Source organism: Micropterus salmoides, unplaced genomic scaffold (assembly GCF_014851395.1).
Source record: "Micropterus salmoides isolate LMB-PRFRI ecotype aquatic unplaced genomic scaffold, ASM1485139v1 Ms_hic_scaffold_23, whole genome shotgun sequence".
NCBI classification, from domain to species: Eukaryota; Metazoa; Chordata; class Actinopteri; order Centrarchiformes; family Centrarchidae; genus Micropterus; species Micropterus salmoides.
Window position 1 is genome coordinate 1,948,652 of NW_024041484.1, and position 16,243 is coordinate 1,964,894.

The 16,243-nt window shown below is 41.2% G+C and overlaps 1 protein-coding gene across 1 annotated transcript; it reads left to right on the forward strand.

Annotated features, from left to right (window-relative positions):
- The first annotated feature begins 3,972 nt into the window (after nt 1–3,972).
- dera (deoxyribose-phosphate aldolase (putative)) lies at nt 3,973–15,702 on the forward strand. The gene is made up of 9 exons (XM_038738712.1): nt 3,973–4,131; nt 5,655–5,752; nt 6,130–6,277; nt 7,130–7,225; nt 7,348–7,482; nt 8,318–8,446; nt 14,148–14,260; nt 14,511–14,660; nt 14,751–15,702. The coding sequence occupies exons 1-9, from the start codon at nt 4,101–4,103 to the stop codon at nt 14,805–14,807; spliced, it is 957 nt and encodes a 318-aa protein (XP_038594640.1). The 5' UTR covers nt 3,973–4,100; the 3' UTR covers nt 14,808–15,702.
- Nucleotides 15,703–16,243: the final 541 nt, after the last annotated feature.

Genomic DNA, 16,243 nt, shown 5'->3' on the forward strand with positions numbered 1-16,243 from the left:
AACGAAATAAAGTCCAATCCTGATGGTGCATCAAAAATATAAAAAATTTGAGCTAAAAGAAGTTCTGAATATAGAAATACCGACTATATAAAGAAATACAGTATATAAGTTGTGCAAAATATTAACAGTAGGCCTATATATAAAACAATACAGTACAATATCGCAGTGCCTGTGTATGTATACAGGTGCATCTCAGAAAATTTGAATATTGTGAAAAAGTTCATTTATTTCAGTAATTCAACTTAAAAGGTGAAACTAATATTATATAGACTCATTACATGCAAAGTGACATATTTCAAGCCTTTATTTGATATAATTTTGATGATTATTGTGTACAGCTTATGAAAACCCCAAATTCAAAATCTCAGAAAATTAGAATATTACATGAAATCAATAAAAAAAGAAGGATTTTAAATGAAATGTCAGCCCTCTGAAAAGTATAATCATGCATATGGGGCTCTTTTGCATGAATTACTGCCTCAGTGCGGCGTGGCATGGATGCTATCATCCTGTGGTACTGCTGAGGTGTTATGGAAGACCAGGATGCGGCCAATAGCGGCCTTCAGCTCTTCTGCATTGTTCGCTCTCATAGATTCTCTACGGGGTTCAGGTCAGGCCAGTTTGCTGGCCAGTCAAGCACAGTAATCCCATGGTCACTGAACCAGGTTTTGGTACTTTTGGCAGTGTGGGCAGGTGCCAAGTCCTGCTGGAAAATGAAGTCAGCATCTCCATAAAGCTCGTCTGCTGAAGGAAGCATAAAGTGCTCTGAAATGTCCTGGTAGACGGCTGCGCTGACTCTGGACTTAATAAAGCACAGTGGACCAAAACCAGCAGATGACATGGCCCCCCAAACCAACACAGACTGTGGAAACGTCACACTGGACTTCAAGCATCTTGGATTGTGTGCCTCTCCATTCTTCCTCCAGACTCTGGCACCTTGGTTTCCAAATGAGATGCAAAATTTGCTCTCATCAGAAAAGAGGACTTTGGACCACTGAGAAACAGACCAGTTCTTTTTTTCTTTAGCCCAGGTAAGACGCTTCTGATGCTGGTTGTTGTTCAGGAGCGGCTTGACAAGAGGAATACGACATTTGAAGCCCATGTCCAGGACCCGTCTGTGTGTGGTGGCTCTTGATGCAGTAACTCCAGCCTCAGTCCACTCCTTGTGAAGCTCCCCCACACATTTGAATGGCCTTTTCCTGACAATCCTCTCCAGGCTACGGTCATCCCTGCTGCTTGTGCACCTTTTTCTTCCACACTTTCCCCTTCCACTTAACTTCCTATTCATGTGCCTTGATACAGCACTTTGAGAACATCCAACGTCTTTTGCAATTACCTTTTGAGGATTGAATTCCACTGAACCAGACTGAGAGACCAATTAAAGGCTCAGGAACCCTTTGCAGGTATTTTGGATTAATTAGCCGATTAGAGCGTGACACTTTGAGCCTACAATACTGAACCTTTTCACAATATTCTAATTTTCTGAGATTTTGAATTTGGGGTTTTCATAAGCTGTAAGCCATAATCATCAAAATTTGAAGTACTGAAATAAATGAACTTTTTCACGATATTCAAATTTTCTGAGATGCACCTGTATATGTGATTCGATCAAAACAGATGAAACAAATCGGTTAAACTTCAAGCCTTCAGGACGTAAAAACCTGAATGACCTGCAATTTTCTGTTGTTAAACTCAGACAAAACTGAAGTTATTGTACTTCTCTCCAAACACCTCTGTGACGCATTATCTAAAGATATAGTTACTCTGCATGGCATCGCCCTGGCCTCCAGCACCACTGTGAGGAATCTCTGTTATCATTGATCAGGACATGTCCTTTAACTCCCACATTAAGCAAATTTGAAGGACCGCCTTTTTTCACCTTTGTAATATTCAAAAAATCAGGAACATCCTGTCTTAAATTGATACAGAAAAACTAGTCCATGCATTTGTTACATCTAGGCTGCAATTCTTTATTATCAGGCTGCTTAAATAAGTCACTTAAGACTCTCCGGGTGATCTGGAATGCTGCAGAAAGTGTGCTGACAAAAAACAAAAGGAAATGAGATCATATTTGTCATGTTGTAGCTATTCTGCAGTGGCTCCCTGTAAAATCGAGAATAGAATTTAAAATCGTTCCTCTTACAGAGCCCTTACAGGTCAGGCACCATCATATCTGAAAGAGCTCATTTTTTATTTATTTAACCAGGAGAGTCCCATTGAGATTAAGAACCTCTTTTGCAAGGGTGACCTGGCCAAGACAGGCAGCAGCATTTAAAAAAAATACAGACAAATAACACAGAAGACTAGTAAGATAACATTTCATAAAGTAATTTTAAATCATTTTTACAATCAAACGTAGTGTAATATACTGCTAACATGACGGAAAGAAGGAGACGTGAGGTACGGTGGCTGGCCAGTGTCACACAGAACAGGGACTGGGTGTGCTGTGTTGCTGGGGACAATCTTGTGTTGCCCGGATACGACCCCTTCTGTACAATCCTGAAGCTCTGTGTATTTTTCTTCACTTACTGAGACATAGTTGAACATAGCAACAGATAAGGCAGAGCAGGTAGAGGCTGATGGGGACCCGGCCAGGCTAGACAGAACTGGCTAGAGACTGAATTGCCATTATATTTGAGATGTTCTAAGTTGTCTTTAGCATATTGGGTCAAGTTAAAAGGATCTGGAGAGGAACAACCTGCAACAAAGGTTCCGTGTGACTGTTGGGAATATACACAACAACGGAAAGGTAAAGGATTTGGCTGGAATATTAATGCAGTAGCAGAAGAATACAGATTAAATAGCATAGACTAGGCACCAGCTACTGTATGGGGTAATGTTCCTCCGTGGATATTTCCTGTGCCCAATATGGACTTGAAGCTTCTAGAGAAGAAGAAAGAATGGAGTGAAAGTAATGTGGATAATATTGGATATTTGTGAAGAGGAATTATTATAACTAAATGGTATTATTTACTGACGGATCAAAAGATCCAGGGAGTGAACATGTAGGAGCAGGAGCATACATACCTGAGTTTGATGTAGTTATATGTAAAAGAATTAATGATAAATTATCTGTATATATAGCAGAAATGGTTGCTATTATTTTAGGGTTACAGTGGATAGAAGAGGTGAGGCCTGAGAGAGTTGACATTTGTTCAGACTCCACTGCAGCCCTGTATAGTTTGAATTCCAAAACGAGAGATGATCTGTTGATTGGAATATGTACAATAATGCTGAGAATACAAAGAGCTGGAGTCGATGTGCAATTTGTTTGGGTCCCTTTTCATGTTGGTGTTGATGGGAATGAGAAAGCAGACGAGATTGCAAAGACAGCGTTGAAATTAAAAGATGATGAAATAATGAAAGTTCTCTTTGGAAAAGGAGAGGCCAAATCATTAATTAGAAAAGCAGTGAATGACGTAAGGCAGAAGAAGTGGGACACAGACACTAAAGGGAGACACTATTACAGCATACAGAAATAAATTAAGGTGAAGGGTTTCAAAGGGAAATGTAGAAGAGATGAAGTGTTTTTTCAAGATTAAGGCTTGGCCATACTGGGTTAAAATCAACGGTTTATTTAATGGCAAAATGTGTGTCTGATAAATGTGAGGTTTGTAACGTTCCTGAAAATGTGGAGCATGTCATCATGAAGTGTAGTAAATATGATTCTGAGAGGAACATCTTATATGATGATATATGAATTTAGACGGGGATGGAATTTAGAAGGATGAGTGAGGAAACAAGGGAGTGCCGCAAAGCTCTCTTTAATTTTCTCAAATCTACTGGATTAGACCACAACATATAGTCTTTTTTTTGTTTGTTTTGTTTTGTTTTGTATTTATTTATTTACCTTTTGAATACACTGAACCTGAAGTACTAAAACCTTGATATTACACACTCCGGTACAGTAGGTGGCGGTATGCACCTGAACAAGTTGGTTGCGATCCGCCATAAAACCCAGACAAGAAGAAGAACACCCCCACCCCCCTCCCCCGGTGCTGACCATAGACTGAATGGTGTTGACTTGACATGTTTGGCTAGCGGTTGCTACTGACTTTAATTTCAGTTTCCGCTCATGAATAAATAATCTGTCCTTTACCATGTCGGACAGGAACCCAGGGACCAAGCTCGGTAAGTAAAGCTAGGCTAACCCCGTTAGCTGTAATAATGTTAGTTCCTTATAAACACGTGTGGTCGTCTCGGTTTTGCTGCTGCTTTCCCACAACTTTTCATTTTACCAGCTTATGTTAACATGTAAGGCATAATTCTGTGTTTTGCCTAACTTAAGCTGTTTTCAACTTGCCCCGTTTAACAGCAAAATTTGTTTTATCATAAACAAGCGCAGCCACGGCAGACAGCTCAGCGTGGCCACAACTCGTGACAGTTTAATAAGTAACATTTTGCGGTGGTTGACCTGCTGTGCGTCATCTCACTAACGTAACTGTGGAACATGTAGAAGTGGAAAATAACAGTTTTAGAAACACTGTCAAACATACTGCTTTATGTGAAAGTTACAAATGACATATAGCGTTATATTTCACTTAAGGTCGCTTCATTTTTACTGTAACAAACACACAGGCGGGCGGCTGTGGCTCAGGAGGTAGAGCAGGTTGCCCGTTAATCGGAAGGTCAGCGGTTCAATTCCCGGCTCCAGGCTGCATGTCGAAGATAAAGGTGGCTGTTCCAGTGTATTGAGCACTTACGCTCAGTGTGTGAATGGTGGATGTACTGTGAAAGTGCTGTACAACAAATAAGGAGCATTTACAGGCAGTAATTGAGAACGTATGGCAGCCCATCTCGCCCTGCTCAGCTGACTGTGTCTCAGCTGGTTTTGGTTTTTAGTCCAATAACACCAAGACATGCTCTGATAAAGACACTGTGTGGTTTCCACATGCCAGCAGCTATCCTGACTGCCTTACAGCCATTTAACATGTAACATATGTTAATTGTATACTTATCACTGTTGTTAGTTGAATACTCCTACAGTAACATGATCACACTGTTTTAGTTTCCGTTTCTTTGACGTCTTTTCATGTCTTCACATTCTCTGTCAAAGCTGGTTTACAGTCCTGGTTAGACACTTTGGGTAGATGCAGAATAATAAAAAAATCAGCCCGTCTGTGCAGTATGCCAGAGGACAGCTGCAAAACATTCTCTAAACCCTAGTGTATGATTTTAATATCTATGCACATATAATTTAAATAATAAGTAAAAGTCATTGATTTTTCTGACCACATTTTACATGTTGAACAGCTCTTTTAAAACACTACTTACTATAAAATAGTTTAATAGTAAAGAGGGTCATTGGAAGGTTTTATGTTGTCATAAATGCTGTTGCAGAAGCATTTACACCCAGAGACAGGAAGAGGCGGGGAAGAGGTGTGGGGGTGTGAGTGTGGGGAGAAGAGAAAGGGAGCAGATTCAAGTAGTGAATAAACACAAAAATAAAGTGGAAAATGACCTCAAATAACTTACTATCAATACAAATACTACACAGCACACCTTCAGAGGTCTGGAGTCCATGGCCTGACAGGCTAAGGCTGTTTGACCTACACATGTGGTCAAAATGTTATGGCTGATCAGTGTGTGTGTGTGTGTGTGTGTTTGTTTGTCTATGTGTTTGTTTATTTATTTTTTCTCTTGTGTGTCGTCAGACCTGGAGTGGATATCAAAAGTGAGAGTGAACCCACAGGCTGTCCTGAAGAGAGCTCAGCACATCCAAGGACAAAAGCTCCCCAAGAAACAGTGGCAGGTAGCGCTCTCCTTTCACCTGCATCCAATGTGTGATGCACTGTACATGCTGGGATGTGACATCGTTAACAAATTATTACATAAATATGCATTTAGATGTCTGTACCTGCATGCATAAGCTAAACTATATTAGGAGTGGGTGATATGTATACAACCTATCACAGTACACATTTTAGTAAGCTCCAGTATAGATTAAATAATCAGTCTGCTTTTTGGCTGATCCAGCAAATAAAAAATTTCAAACAGTGATATCAAGGATATAGCACAGAATTTACAGTATGACGAAATCGGTTGACAATTTTATAAAGTCTCACAATATATGTCTGTCGAATGTCAAAGTGTTTGCTCTGATGTTTGCTTCGTCTGTTTGTCCTGCAGGCCGCCTGGCTGCTGAAGGCTGTCACATGTATCGATCTGACATCTCTGGCTGGCGATGATACACCGTCCAACATCCACCGGCTGTGTCTGAAAGCCATCCAGCCGGTCCGATACGACCTGCTCGAGAAGATGGATATGCACAACAAAGGTCATCTGCTGCTGCTGACAGACCACATATTGACCATGGTTCAGTCTCTGTAGCTCTACAATATACTTTTAACTGTTACAGCGACTGTGAGGTTTTACTAGGTTCTTACTAATGTATTAAGCGTGCTGATTATGAAATTAAAAGGGAAAAAAAATATTTAGCCTTGTGGTTAAGCATGGCTTGGAACTCGAGTTATGAAACACACCGTTACAGTTAGTTTTTTAATAAGGTGCAGCCACTGACATTTCAACGTAAAGCACATGTTTTATTCTAGACCACATCAGATTATTGCGCAAACCACAGGAAGAGCGAGAAGTCAAATATTTAACACAGTAAACTAAGCCTGCAACTTACAATTCCATCCAGTATTGATTAATCTTCTGATAATTTTCTTGATTAATGGTTTATTTTTTGGTCATTGATAAATGTCTCATTTTGTCCTACTAAGTCTAGAACCCAAAGATATTCACTCGACTAGGATGTCAAACAAAGAAAAGCAGCAAATCCTTTTTGCTTGAAAAATAACTGGTCACTTATCAAAATGATTGCAATTTATCTAACTGTTTTCATAGTTTTGGCTGTCAAGTTATGACATCATACTCACAAAGTTAATGGAGATCTGGAAACATGGTGACTAAAAAGAAGTCAGGCAGTTCAAGAAACACAAGCAGTCAGACAGTCCTGTAGCGGTTCGTGGTTTGTAAAGTTATGTGGACTTGACGGTGAACAGCAGCTCTGGAACCTGTTCAGTTCAGACCTGAATTCAACCTGCAGAGGGCGACACAGACAAGTTTATCACTGAGGGCTTTTTTCTTACTGCTCTGCCACATGTGTTGTTGTTTTGTGTATCAGGAGTGACTACAGCAGCAGTGTGTGTGTATCCATCTCGTGTGGCTGATGCTGTCGCATCTCTAAAAGCGGCCAACTCCAGCCTCCCTGTGGCCTCGGGTAATGGAATGAGCGTGAGCTGAAGTGTGTGACTGTGTGAGTGGGACTTTGTGTGTACCTTTTTAGAAAATGAACACCTGTACTTAAGTTTCACTCAAAGCGTGTTCTCCCTCCTTTCCCAGTGGCCACTGGTTTCCCAGCAGGCCAAACACCACTTGAGACCCGCCTGCAGGAAGTTCGCATGGCGGTGGCTGACGGTGCCACGGAGATCGACATTGTCATCAACCGAACGCTCGCCCTCACAGGGCAGTGGGAAGGTATGCTGTGACCAAATGAGGGGAAAGACGCACGAATACATTTGAGCACAGGTCACTCCACAACAAGTTAAAGAGTTAAAAACTGTAGTTTTAGAACTGTTTTTATCAAGAGCAAGGATGGAAAAAATATCTGTGATTTGGAGCTGGAATTCATTTACATAAATGACCCGTCTTTACTGGAATCTCACTCAAGCTCCATGCACTTGTTTTTCTGAGGGATTTTGACTGTATCACATGGTCTTCATCAGCAGATGGCATTGGCGAGTTGTAATAGAACTGGAGATGTTCAAAGTTTTTGTTATGCTGAGAACGTTTAGGACTTGTCCATGATTGTTTGAAGTTAAAAGTTGAGCTTGACACTTTCTGTTTATACTCGACCTTGGAAATGGCAGTTGACAAAATGATATCCACTCAAGACCGTCCACTTATTTGTGGTATTGGAGCTTTTGATCACATCCTATGGTCTTCATCAACAGATGAAGAACAACGAGGGGAGATTGTTTTGTCACATGCTGTTTTCAAGGTCTAGAGTGAACTCTCAGGATCAGGAACTTAAAATGTTTTAGCTGTAAAAGTGAATTATTTTGTCATCTGGAGATCATTTGGTTTGGAATTATACTACAAACAACAACCCCCACAGAAAACAAGAAAAGTTTTGCTCCTTATCAAAAAGAAAAACTATATGTTCAACGTCAGGGAACTGTTATTTTTGTCCTCACAGTGCAGCTCCAGGTGAAACTAAAGAATAAACACAAATTAGATCTTTAAAGGTATTTGTGTATTTCTCTAATGATGACATGATAATGATTAAATGGTTTCCTGTCCCCCTCCACAGCCATGTATGACGAGATCCGTCAGTTTCGGAATGCCTGTGGTGACGCCCACATGAAGACCATTCTGGCTATTGGAGAGCTGGGCACCTTCACCAATGTCTATAAGGCCAGCCTGGTCGCCATGATGGCTGGTCAGTCTTACCACAACTCAACATCCTGCTCTGAAATGTTTCAGTTTGTCTGTCACAGTTTGTCTCCTCTGCATAAGAGCATTTTTATTTTAATTAACATTTAGCAAACATGTTGGCAAATAGGTTTATACTCTTTCTTTCAAAGAGCGAGATGAGCAGTTGGTTATCAGTCAGTTTGTTAACAAAGCGCCTTTCCTCCGAAGCGTCACGTGAAGCGCCGTCCGTTTCTGATGACGGCAGCAGCTGGTCACAGCTGGATCAGCTGTCAGTCAGCTCTAACAGTTGTAGAGACCTTTGATGGAGTTTGTGTCTGCACACGTGTGCACTTTGTTGGTACTAATAAAGTCTCACAGTTATCAGTGCAGAGCAGCAGGATTACCTGTTGTACAAACACCTGCACATAAATAATTATAAGTTACTGGATGTCCTGCTCAGAGGCACAGGATCATTTCTACTGGCACAATGCTGATAATATCTGTATTTATATTTATTGATTCTGATTGGGAATTCGTTATTGAATAACCCCGAATATGATCATGGTGTCTTTAGATTTATTAGGCTAAATGTTTCATGGAAAATGATGCGATGTAACTCATATCAAAGTCGACGCTCAGTTTTAGGCTTTCTGTTTATTTTCTCTTCAGATATACTTTAACACTACTGCATACATTTTATTTGCAAGTCACATCACTCACTTCATCATATCAATCCACAATTGACACTTTCATCAGCTGATTTTACTCATTGAGCCGCCGGCTGCTTTCATCAGATGCAGTGGGTGAGATGGCTGGATGTGCAAGCTTTATTTTCCTTTGCTTGCTTCATTAGAGACTTTAGTGCAGTTCAGTGGCTTGTCCGACTCCTTAGGCTATATGTTTACTATGTTTTATTGTCGTCTGTGTGGACTAAGCACAGGAATGATCAGCCTCACATGTGACTGAATAGAAATGATGATAAATGATGTAAAACGTGTTTCTTGCTGACAGACTCACCGACTCTCTCTGACTGTAATTGTCTCCATTATAAAAGAGAGAAAAATCTTTCTAACAAATGAAGAAAGTTGTGTGACCTAATATGAATACAGGTTTTAACTAGACAGTTAATCATAAAACAAATCAAATAATAAGACTCTGCAGTGATAAACTTGAGTTTAATGTTATCTGTCCTGATATCCGTTCAGTCCGATCAGCCGTGGCGTCCAATCAATATAACAGCTCCCGCGAAAGATGCACTGGTGTCTCCTCAGAGATCGCTCCTCGGAGCGTGAATAAAAGCTTTGGGACGGTCTGCAAGATGGCGGAGCAGAAAAACTTCCAGTTCAAGCGAGGAGCAAGGAAACGACAAAAAAGAGACTTGAGCTGGGGAAGAGACAATTTAGCCTAAAAGGACTTTGGCTGGGTGTGGCGATGCTGATGTGGGTGTGAAAGAGGATTCGACCTGTTAAGTGTTTATTAGAGCAGCAGCTCCTGTCAGACAAACATCATGAAGTTATAGGGCCCTAGTTTTGTTCTATTATAAGAACAAAACTAGGGCCCTATGACTTCATGATGTAGAAAACATGGATGGAATTTGATAATAAATATGGACAACAGTAAAATGCAGAAAGTCTATAAAATTTCCAAAATGTGCAGTTTATAAAAATTGGGATTTTCTCTAGCATTGTAAGTGTTTTTTTGACAGCACTTAAGCCAAATGAACAGAAATAACTACTGCTGTGTGTTGGTGTAATTTACAGGCATGCTGCTCAGCGCACACACACACACACACACACACACACACACACACACACACACACACACACACACACACACACACAGTTATATTGGAAAAAAATTTGCATGCTGGCAAAAAATTTACAAATTACGTTCAGTCAAGCTTTGACACCAAGGAAGAGTGAGTCCCACGTGAGAGTAGCCTCCATCAGACCCACTTATTACTGCGGTGTGTTCAGCAGCAGATGGAGGCTGTCCTGCAAAAGATCTGTTGGATGAAATAATAAGTAATCAAGTAATAACCTATTTAAGAGGGACAATATGCAGTACATTTATTCATTTATTGCCAATTGTCCCCACAAATATTTGCATATACATTTGAATTTTTCTACATACATATTTGTATCTAATTCATTTTATATTGATTCAATTTGTAAAATAAAAAACACCTCCTGTGTCTTCATGAAATGTTTTAGGCATAATCATTACACATTTCATGTTGGCTTGTTACTTTAATGCACACAGAATTAGAATTGGTTAAATAAACTACTTGGCGGCTGCTGTGGTTCAGGGGTTAGAGCGGGTAAAGGTCGGTGGTTTGATCCCCGGCCCCTACTGCATGTCGAAGTGTCTTTGGGCAAGAGACTGAACCCCAAATTACTCCTGATGGCTGACTGAATGGGATTGGTTTCTGTTTTTGATGAGCCGTTGGCACCTTGCATGGCAGCCTCTGCCATTACTGTCTGAATGGGTGAATGTGACAGGTAGTGTAAAGTGCTTTGAATGGAAGACTAGAAAGGCACTGTGTAATTTCTGATTTTCTGTCTTTCTAAGAGCTAAACATTTTTATAATTTTTCATTAATGAAAAATTCTTTCATTCTTAATTAGGATCACCATTAACACCAGCATAAGCATCGGCTATTCTTCCTGGGGGCCTGTTCATGGTCTTAATAAAACACCGACTATTAAATAACTTTTACATATTCTCCAAAACTGCAGCAGCTTACAGTATACTGTATATTTTATTTGAACATAGTTGAAAGAATACCTGACCCAATTTCTAGTAGTTTATCTCTGATCTCACCATTTTAATTCTACTTAATTCTCCACTTTATTTTAGTGTTTCCTCAAAAAATCTGCTCACCTTGCTTTTCCTTTCAGGCACACCTTCATCTGTCTCTCTCTGTTTCTCTATCTGTTCTGTTGACTCAGTGCTAAAATGGGCCATTAATATACCTGGGCTGACCCCCTTGTAAGGACTCTTCATTTTTAGCTGATGCTTTTATCCAAAGCGACTTACAATTGCTACTCATGTCAGAGGTCGCACGCCTCTGGAGCAACTAGGGGTCAAGTGTTTTGCTCAGGGACACAATGGTGGATGTCTCACAGTGGGGGAAACACAGCTTATTTTGGCCTTACAGGTATTACTGCGAGCGTTGTGTCTTCAACAAAGATATGTTTAGTACGTGTGTGTGGCTGTGACCATTGTGCAGCGCAGCATGGGTGTAAATTTGACAGGCACAGGATCATGTGAGGCTGATTGGCCACGGTCGTCGGTCATAGATGATCAAACTGAAAACCAGCCGATCGATTGGTGCATCTCTACCACATATACGCACCTATGACCAAAATTGTAATTTTACACCTCAAGTCAGTTTTCTCCTGTTTCACGTGTGGAACTTCATTGATTGTGTGTTGGTCTGCGAGCGCTGCCAAAACACCGGTGACCTACATTCAATACTGTGCCTGTGTAGACGTAGACAGGAGATGTAAGCTTCTGCTGCTCTGCTCATGTGCTGCTCACACTACGCCTCCTGTGTAGACAGAGTGTAAGATGTTCTTCACTCAGCTGAGCCTTTCTCCTCCGATTCCTCTCAGCAGCTGGAGGTAAAATTACTTTGCCTGCAGGCTGATGAATTTCTGCGGTGAACCAAAATGTTACAGATAAACTTCCGTTAAACTCTGAGATTTGTGATAGATGAGATGGCTCGTAGGGGGACAACCCACAAAGCTCACTATATTTAATCTCCACCATTTCAGTCCATGTATTTGCGCATACCACTGTACCACACTGTTATGAAAAGAGAGGCTGCAGTCCTGAAGAAGCCACCATGCGTGTGTTTCGACTGTTAACTGGAAGCCGCTTTTTCATTTCGTGATGACGGTCTGATTTTCATGTGGCATTAAGGAGATTTTAAAAAGTCTAAAGTCTGAATGGCGAACCTGTGAGTGGTGCTCTCTCAGGCGCGCGTGCGCACACACACACACACACACACACACACACACACACACACACACACACACACACACAGTATACTTAACCAGCCATCACATAATAAGCAGATTACAGAACCAAATTGTCAGGGGCTCTGATAGAGATCATTATTAAAATGCATTGCTTTTGTCGCCACACTCGCTCCTTAATCTCCCCTTGTTCCTATGAATTGCGTATGAGATTCCTGAAATTGAATGATAATTTCACCTATTAATCTTTGATGCAGGCTATTTTACTCTGCTGTTCCCTGCCAGTATCCCCCTGCCCACGCAAATGAATAGAGCTTCATTACCGCCACCCACATTTAATAACCGTTATCCATTATCTGGTAATTAAGACTCCCCATAACGAATCTTAAGGATTATGCCAGTTTGAGGACGAGGGGAGAGAGGCTGGAAAAAAAAAAAAGCCTCACTGGAAAAATTCATAGAACATGTCTTTAATGAACTGGAAAATGTTCATATTGCTCTGTTCAGTAATGAACAGTCATTATACACCAGGGAGGCAGAAGGGCTGATTTTTTTTTTTTTCTTCCCCCCCTCCTTTCCTACAGCCCGCAGTTTGTGGGTAATCTATTAAAGAGCGTCATTTCATCTTCTATTTTTATCAGGAAAGCTGATAAAACATAATTGGCGGTGAAGGAAGGGAAGGAAAAATGAAGACTTTTATTGATGAGCTTGTAGCTGCCCTCTGTTAGCCATCAGCAGCAGCATATGTTCTTGTCCGGCCAGACTGTCAGAGTAATGCCCTGTCCATCCTCTCTCTGCACCCTCTCCAGCACTGTGTCACTGACTCTGCTTTCCTGCTTTTGCAGCTCATCTCATGTTGAATTGTCCTGTACAGGTTTGAATGTAGAGCAGTTGAATAGAAAATATACTCACAGATAAATGATGAGCACTACTTAGGTGGATTTATTTATCGTTTTACAACACGGGGTTGTAGAATGAAATAGAATTGTGGTTCCCTTTATGCTACTCACAAAAAGCAAATGTTATCAACACAAAATGTATACAGGAGATGAGTGGATAAATAATAAGTCACAGAAATGACTATTTTACATGGTGCAGTTCTGAGGATGAATTCATGAGTCTCACAGCCTGGGGGAAAAAGCTGCTCTGCAGTCTGGTGGTTCTACAGCAGATACTTCTGTATCTCTTCCCAGAAAGCAGCAGGGTGAACAGGCTGTGGCTGGGTAGGTACTGTCCTTTAGTATCCTTTCGGCTCTGCGTAGGCATATGGCAGATATCCGTGATGCTCTGAGCAGTTTTAATCACCTGCTGCAGAGCCCTCCTGTTTGAAATCCGGCCGATGATGGTGGTGTTGTCCGCAAACTTCACAACAGAGTTCCCTTCATGTCAGGGGATGCAGTTGGGGGATGCAGTTATGGGTGTACAGCGTGAACAGGAGGGGGCTGAGCACGCAGCCCTGGGGCACTCCGGTGTTGAGCACTAGAGTGGAGGAGGTGAGTTCACCAATCCAAACTGACTTGAGTCTGTTTGTGAGGAAGTCCAATATCCAGTTGCAGAGTGTTGTATTTAAACCCAGAGTGCTGAGTTTGCTGATCAGTTTCATGGGGAGATTGTGTGTCTGAAAGCAAACTGGTGAGGGTCCAGGCTGGATGGGATGTTTCTGTGATGACGTTATCTGCTGGACTGTATTGCACTCTCCGCTCTGTGTGTTGAAGGCTAAATATCACCTGTTTAACCTCGACAGGTTCGGACTTCATCAAGACTTCCACAGGAAAGGAGGCTGTCAATGCAACTTACCCTGTCGCCATAGTAATGGTGAGGGCTATCCGTGACTACTACTTGTATACAGGCCACAAGGTACAGTATTTATTCCTGCCTTTCTTTTCTACTTGCTAAATTGTTCAATTTGTTAGTTTCAACCAGTCAAATCAGCTCTGTGTCAATAATTTGCTGCATCACTATTATGTCTGTGGACATAGTGGTAAGACCAAAACCTTAAAACAAGCACATGCAGTGTTGTCTTCAGAGTAAACCATTATAGCAACAAATCTTAGTCTAATCATAAGGGAAGTTTGTCCTGTTGACAGAGGTGTATATGTTCCCTCAGGTGGGCTTTAAGCCAGCAGGGGGGATCCGGACAGCCCAGGAGTCTCTGCTGTGGCTCACTCTGATCAAAGAGGAGCTAGGCAATGACTGGCTCAGCCCTCTCCTGTTCCGCCTGGGAGCCAGCAGCCTATTGGCTGACATCGAGAGGCAGGTAGGGATTCAAAACAGACGGTGCTTTTTCCATACATTACTTTTCCTTGCTTTTACCTTATGGTTTTTTAATTTGTTCCTGTTTTCACAGATCTACCATCACGTAACTGGACAATATGCAGCCTATCATGACTTGCCTATGGCCTGAAGCTGTGGACTTCCTGTTTTAATGACCAATTAGAACCTCAGACTCACCACACAGGCCTATCGGTATTCATCCAGGCAGCACACTGACTCATCTATTCTGTTAACCACACTCATGTTCAATGCTCTGACTGAAGGCTAGGACCAATGTATGTGACAGAGTGAAAACACTCTGTAGTAGTACATGTGCTTATACAGACTGAGTATTTATGAAGAAATACAGGTGAACAAACTTGAAAGTCTTTATTTGGTCTGTTATTTTAACAGGACTGTCCATATCACAGCAAAGGTCCCAACACAACAAATTGGCCCTTATGTGATTTAACTGGTGGCTCAAATCCCATCCTTTATGTCCACTCCTCTTGTAATTGCCATAATGATGATGATGATAATAACATCTGTACAAAAGAAAATTAATTTGTGGCTGTAGTAGATTTTTTTTTTTTCCATTGTCAACGGTTCAAGCTGGTGGTGGTGTAATGGTGTGAGGGATGATTTCTTGCCACACTTCTGGCTCTTTAGTATCAACTGAGCATCGCTTAAACGTGACCGCCTACCTGAGTTTTGTTGCTGACCATGTCCATTACATTGCTGACCAGAGTGTACCCATCTACTTCCAGCAGGATAACGCACCATGTCACAAAGCTCAAATCATTTCAAACTGGTTTCTGAACATGAGTTCACTGTACTCCAATGGCCTCCACAGTCACCAGATCTTGATCTAATACAGCACCTTTTGGACGTCGAGGTGGTGGAACGGGAGATATGGACCAGAATCTATGAGGGAAGTTTCCAGAACCTTTTCAATGTATGCCATGAAGAATTAAGGAGGTTCTGGCAGAAGGTCCAATCCGGTACTAGCAAGGTGTACCTAATAAAGTGGTGGGTGTAGATGTGAATATGGTCTAAGCTGTGCTTCAATTTACACATCTTACACACCAAATTATGTGATCAATAAGCCTGTGCTTATTAACCTGTCCTTTTTTAAAGACAACAAAAAAAACATGAGTTCCCCCAAACTGGGTAAGAAATGTCAAAAAAAAGAGATGCAGAGTGCAGGGTTGAAGTTCAGTATTGTAATGTATTGCAACCACAACCTTTGTAAGTGTGTGCTCGTGCGCATGCTTGACCTGATGAGTGAGCGCTTTGGTTAAACTCGTAATCTCCCACTGCAACGTTGAAGCTTGACGCTGAACTAATCTATGCACTTACTTGTTTAGCTAACCAATACTTTAATTCATTGGTTTCATCTGGCTTGATCAATTGATATAATTGAGTATCATCTGCATAAATATGAATCTTTATTCTGGATAATATTGCCTAAAGGAAGCATATATATAAGGTGAATAGAATTGGTCCAAGGGTGGCGCTGTAATCCAGGTAAATGCGTTTTGGCAAGTAGCTCCCACCAAGTATGTTGCACATTTAATGACCTTACAT

What these genes read in the sequence shown, in the direction of transcription:
- dera (XM_038738712.1), top strand. Translation starts at nt 4,101, where the DNA reads ATGTCGGACAGGAACCCAGGGACCAAGCTCG. An exon ending in GATGGATATGCACAACAAAG is followed by an intron (nt 6,278 to 7,129) that starts GTCATCTGCTGC and finishes TTTGTGTATCAG; the next exon opens with GAGTGACTACAGCAGCAGTG. An exon ending in CCTCACAGGGCAGTGGGAAG is followed by an intron (nt 7,483 to 8,317) that starts GTATGCTGTGAC and finishes CCCCCTCCACAG; the next exon opens with CCATGTATGACGAGATCCGT.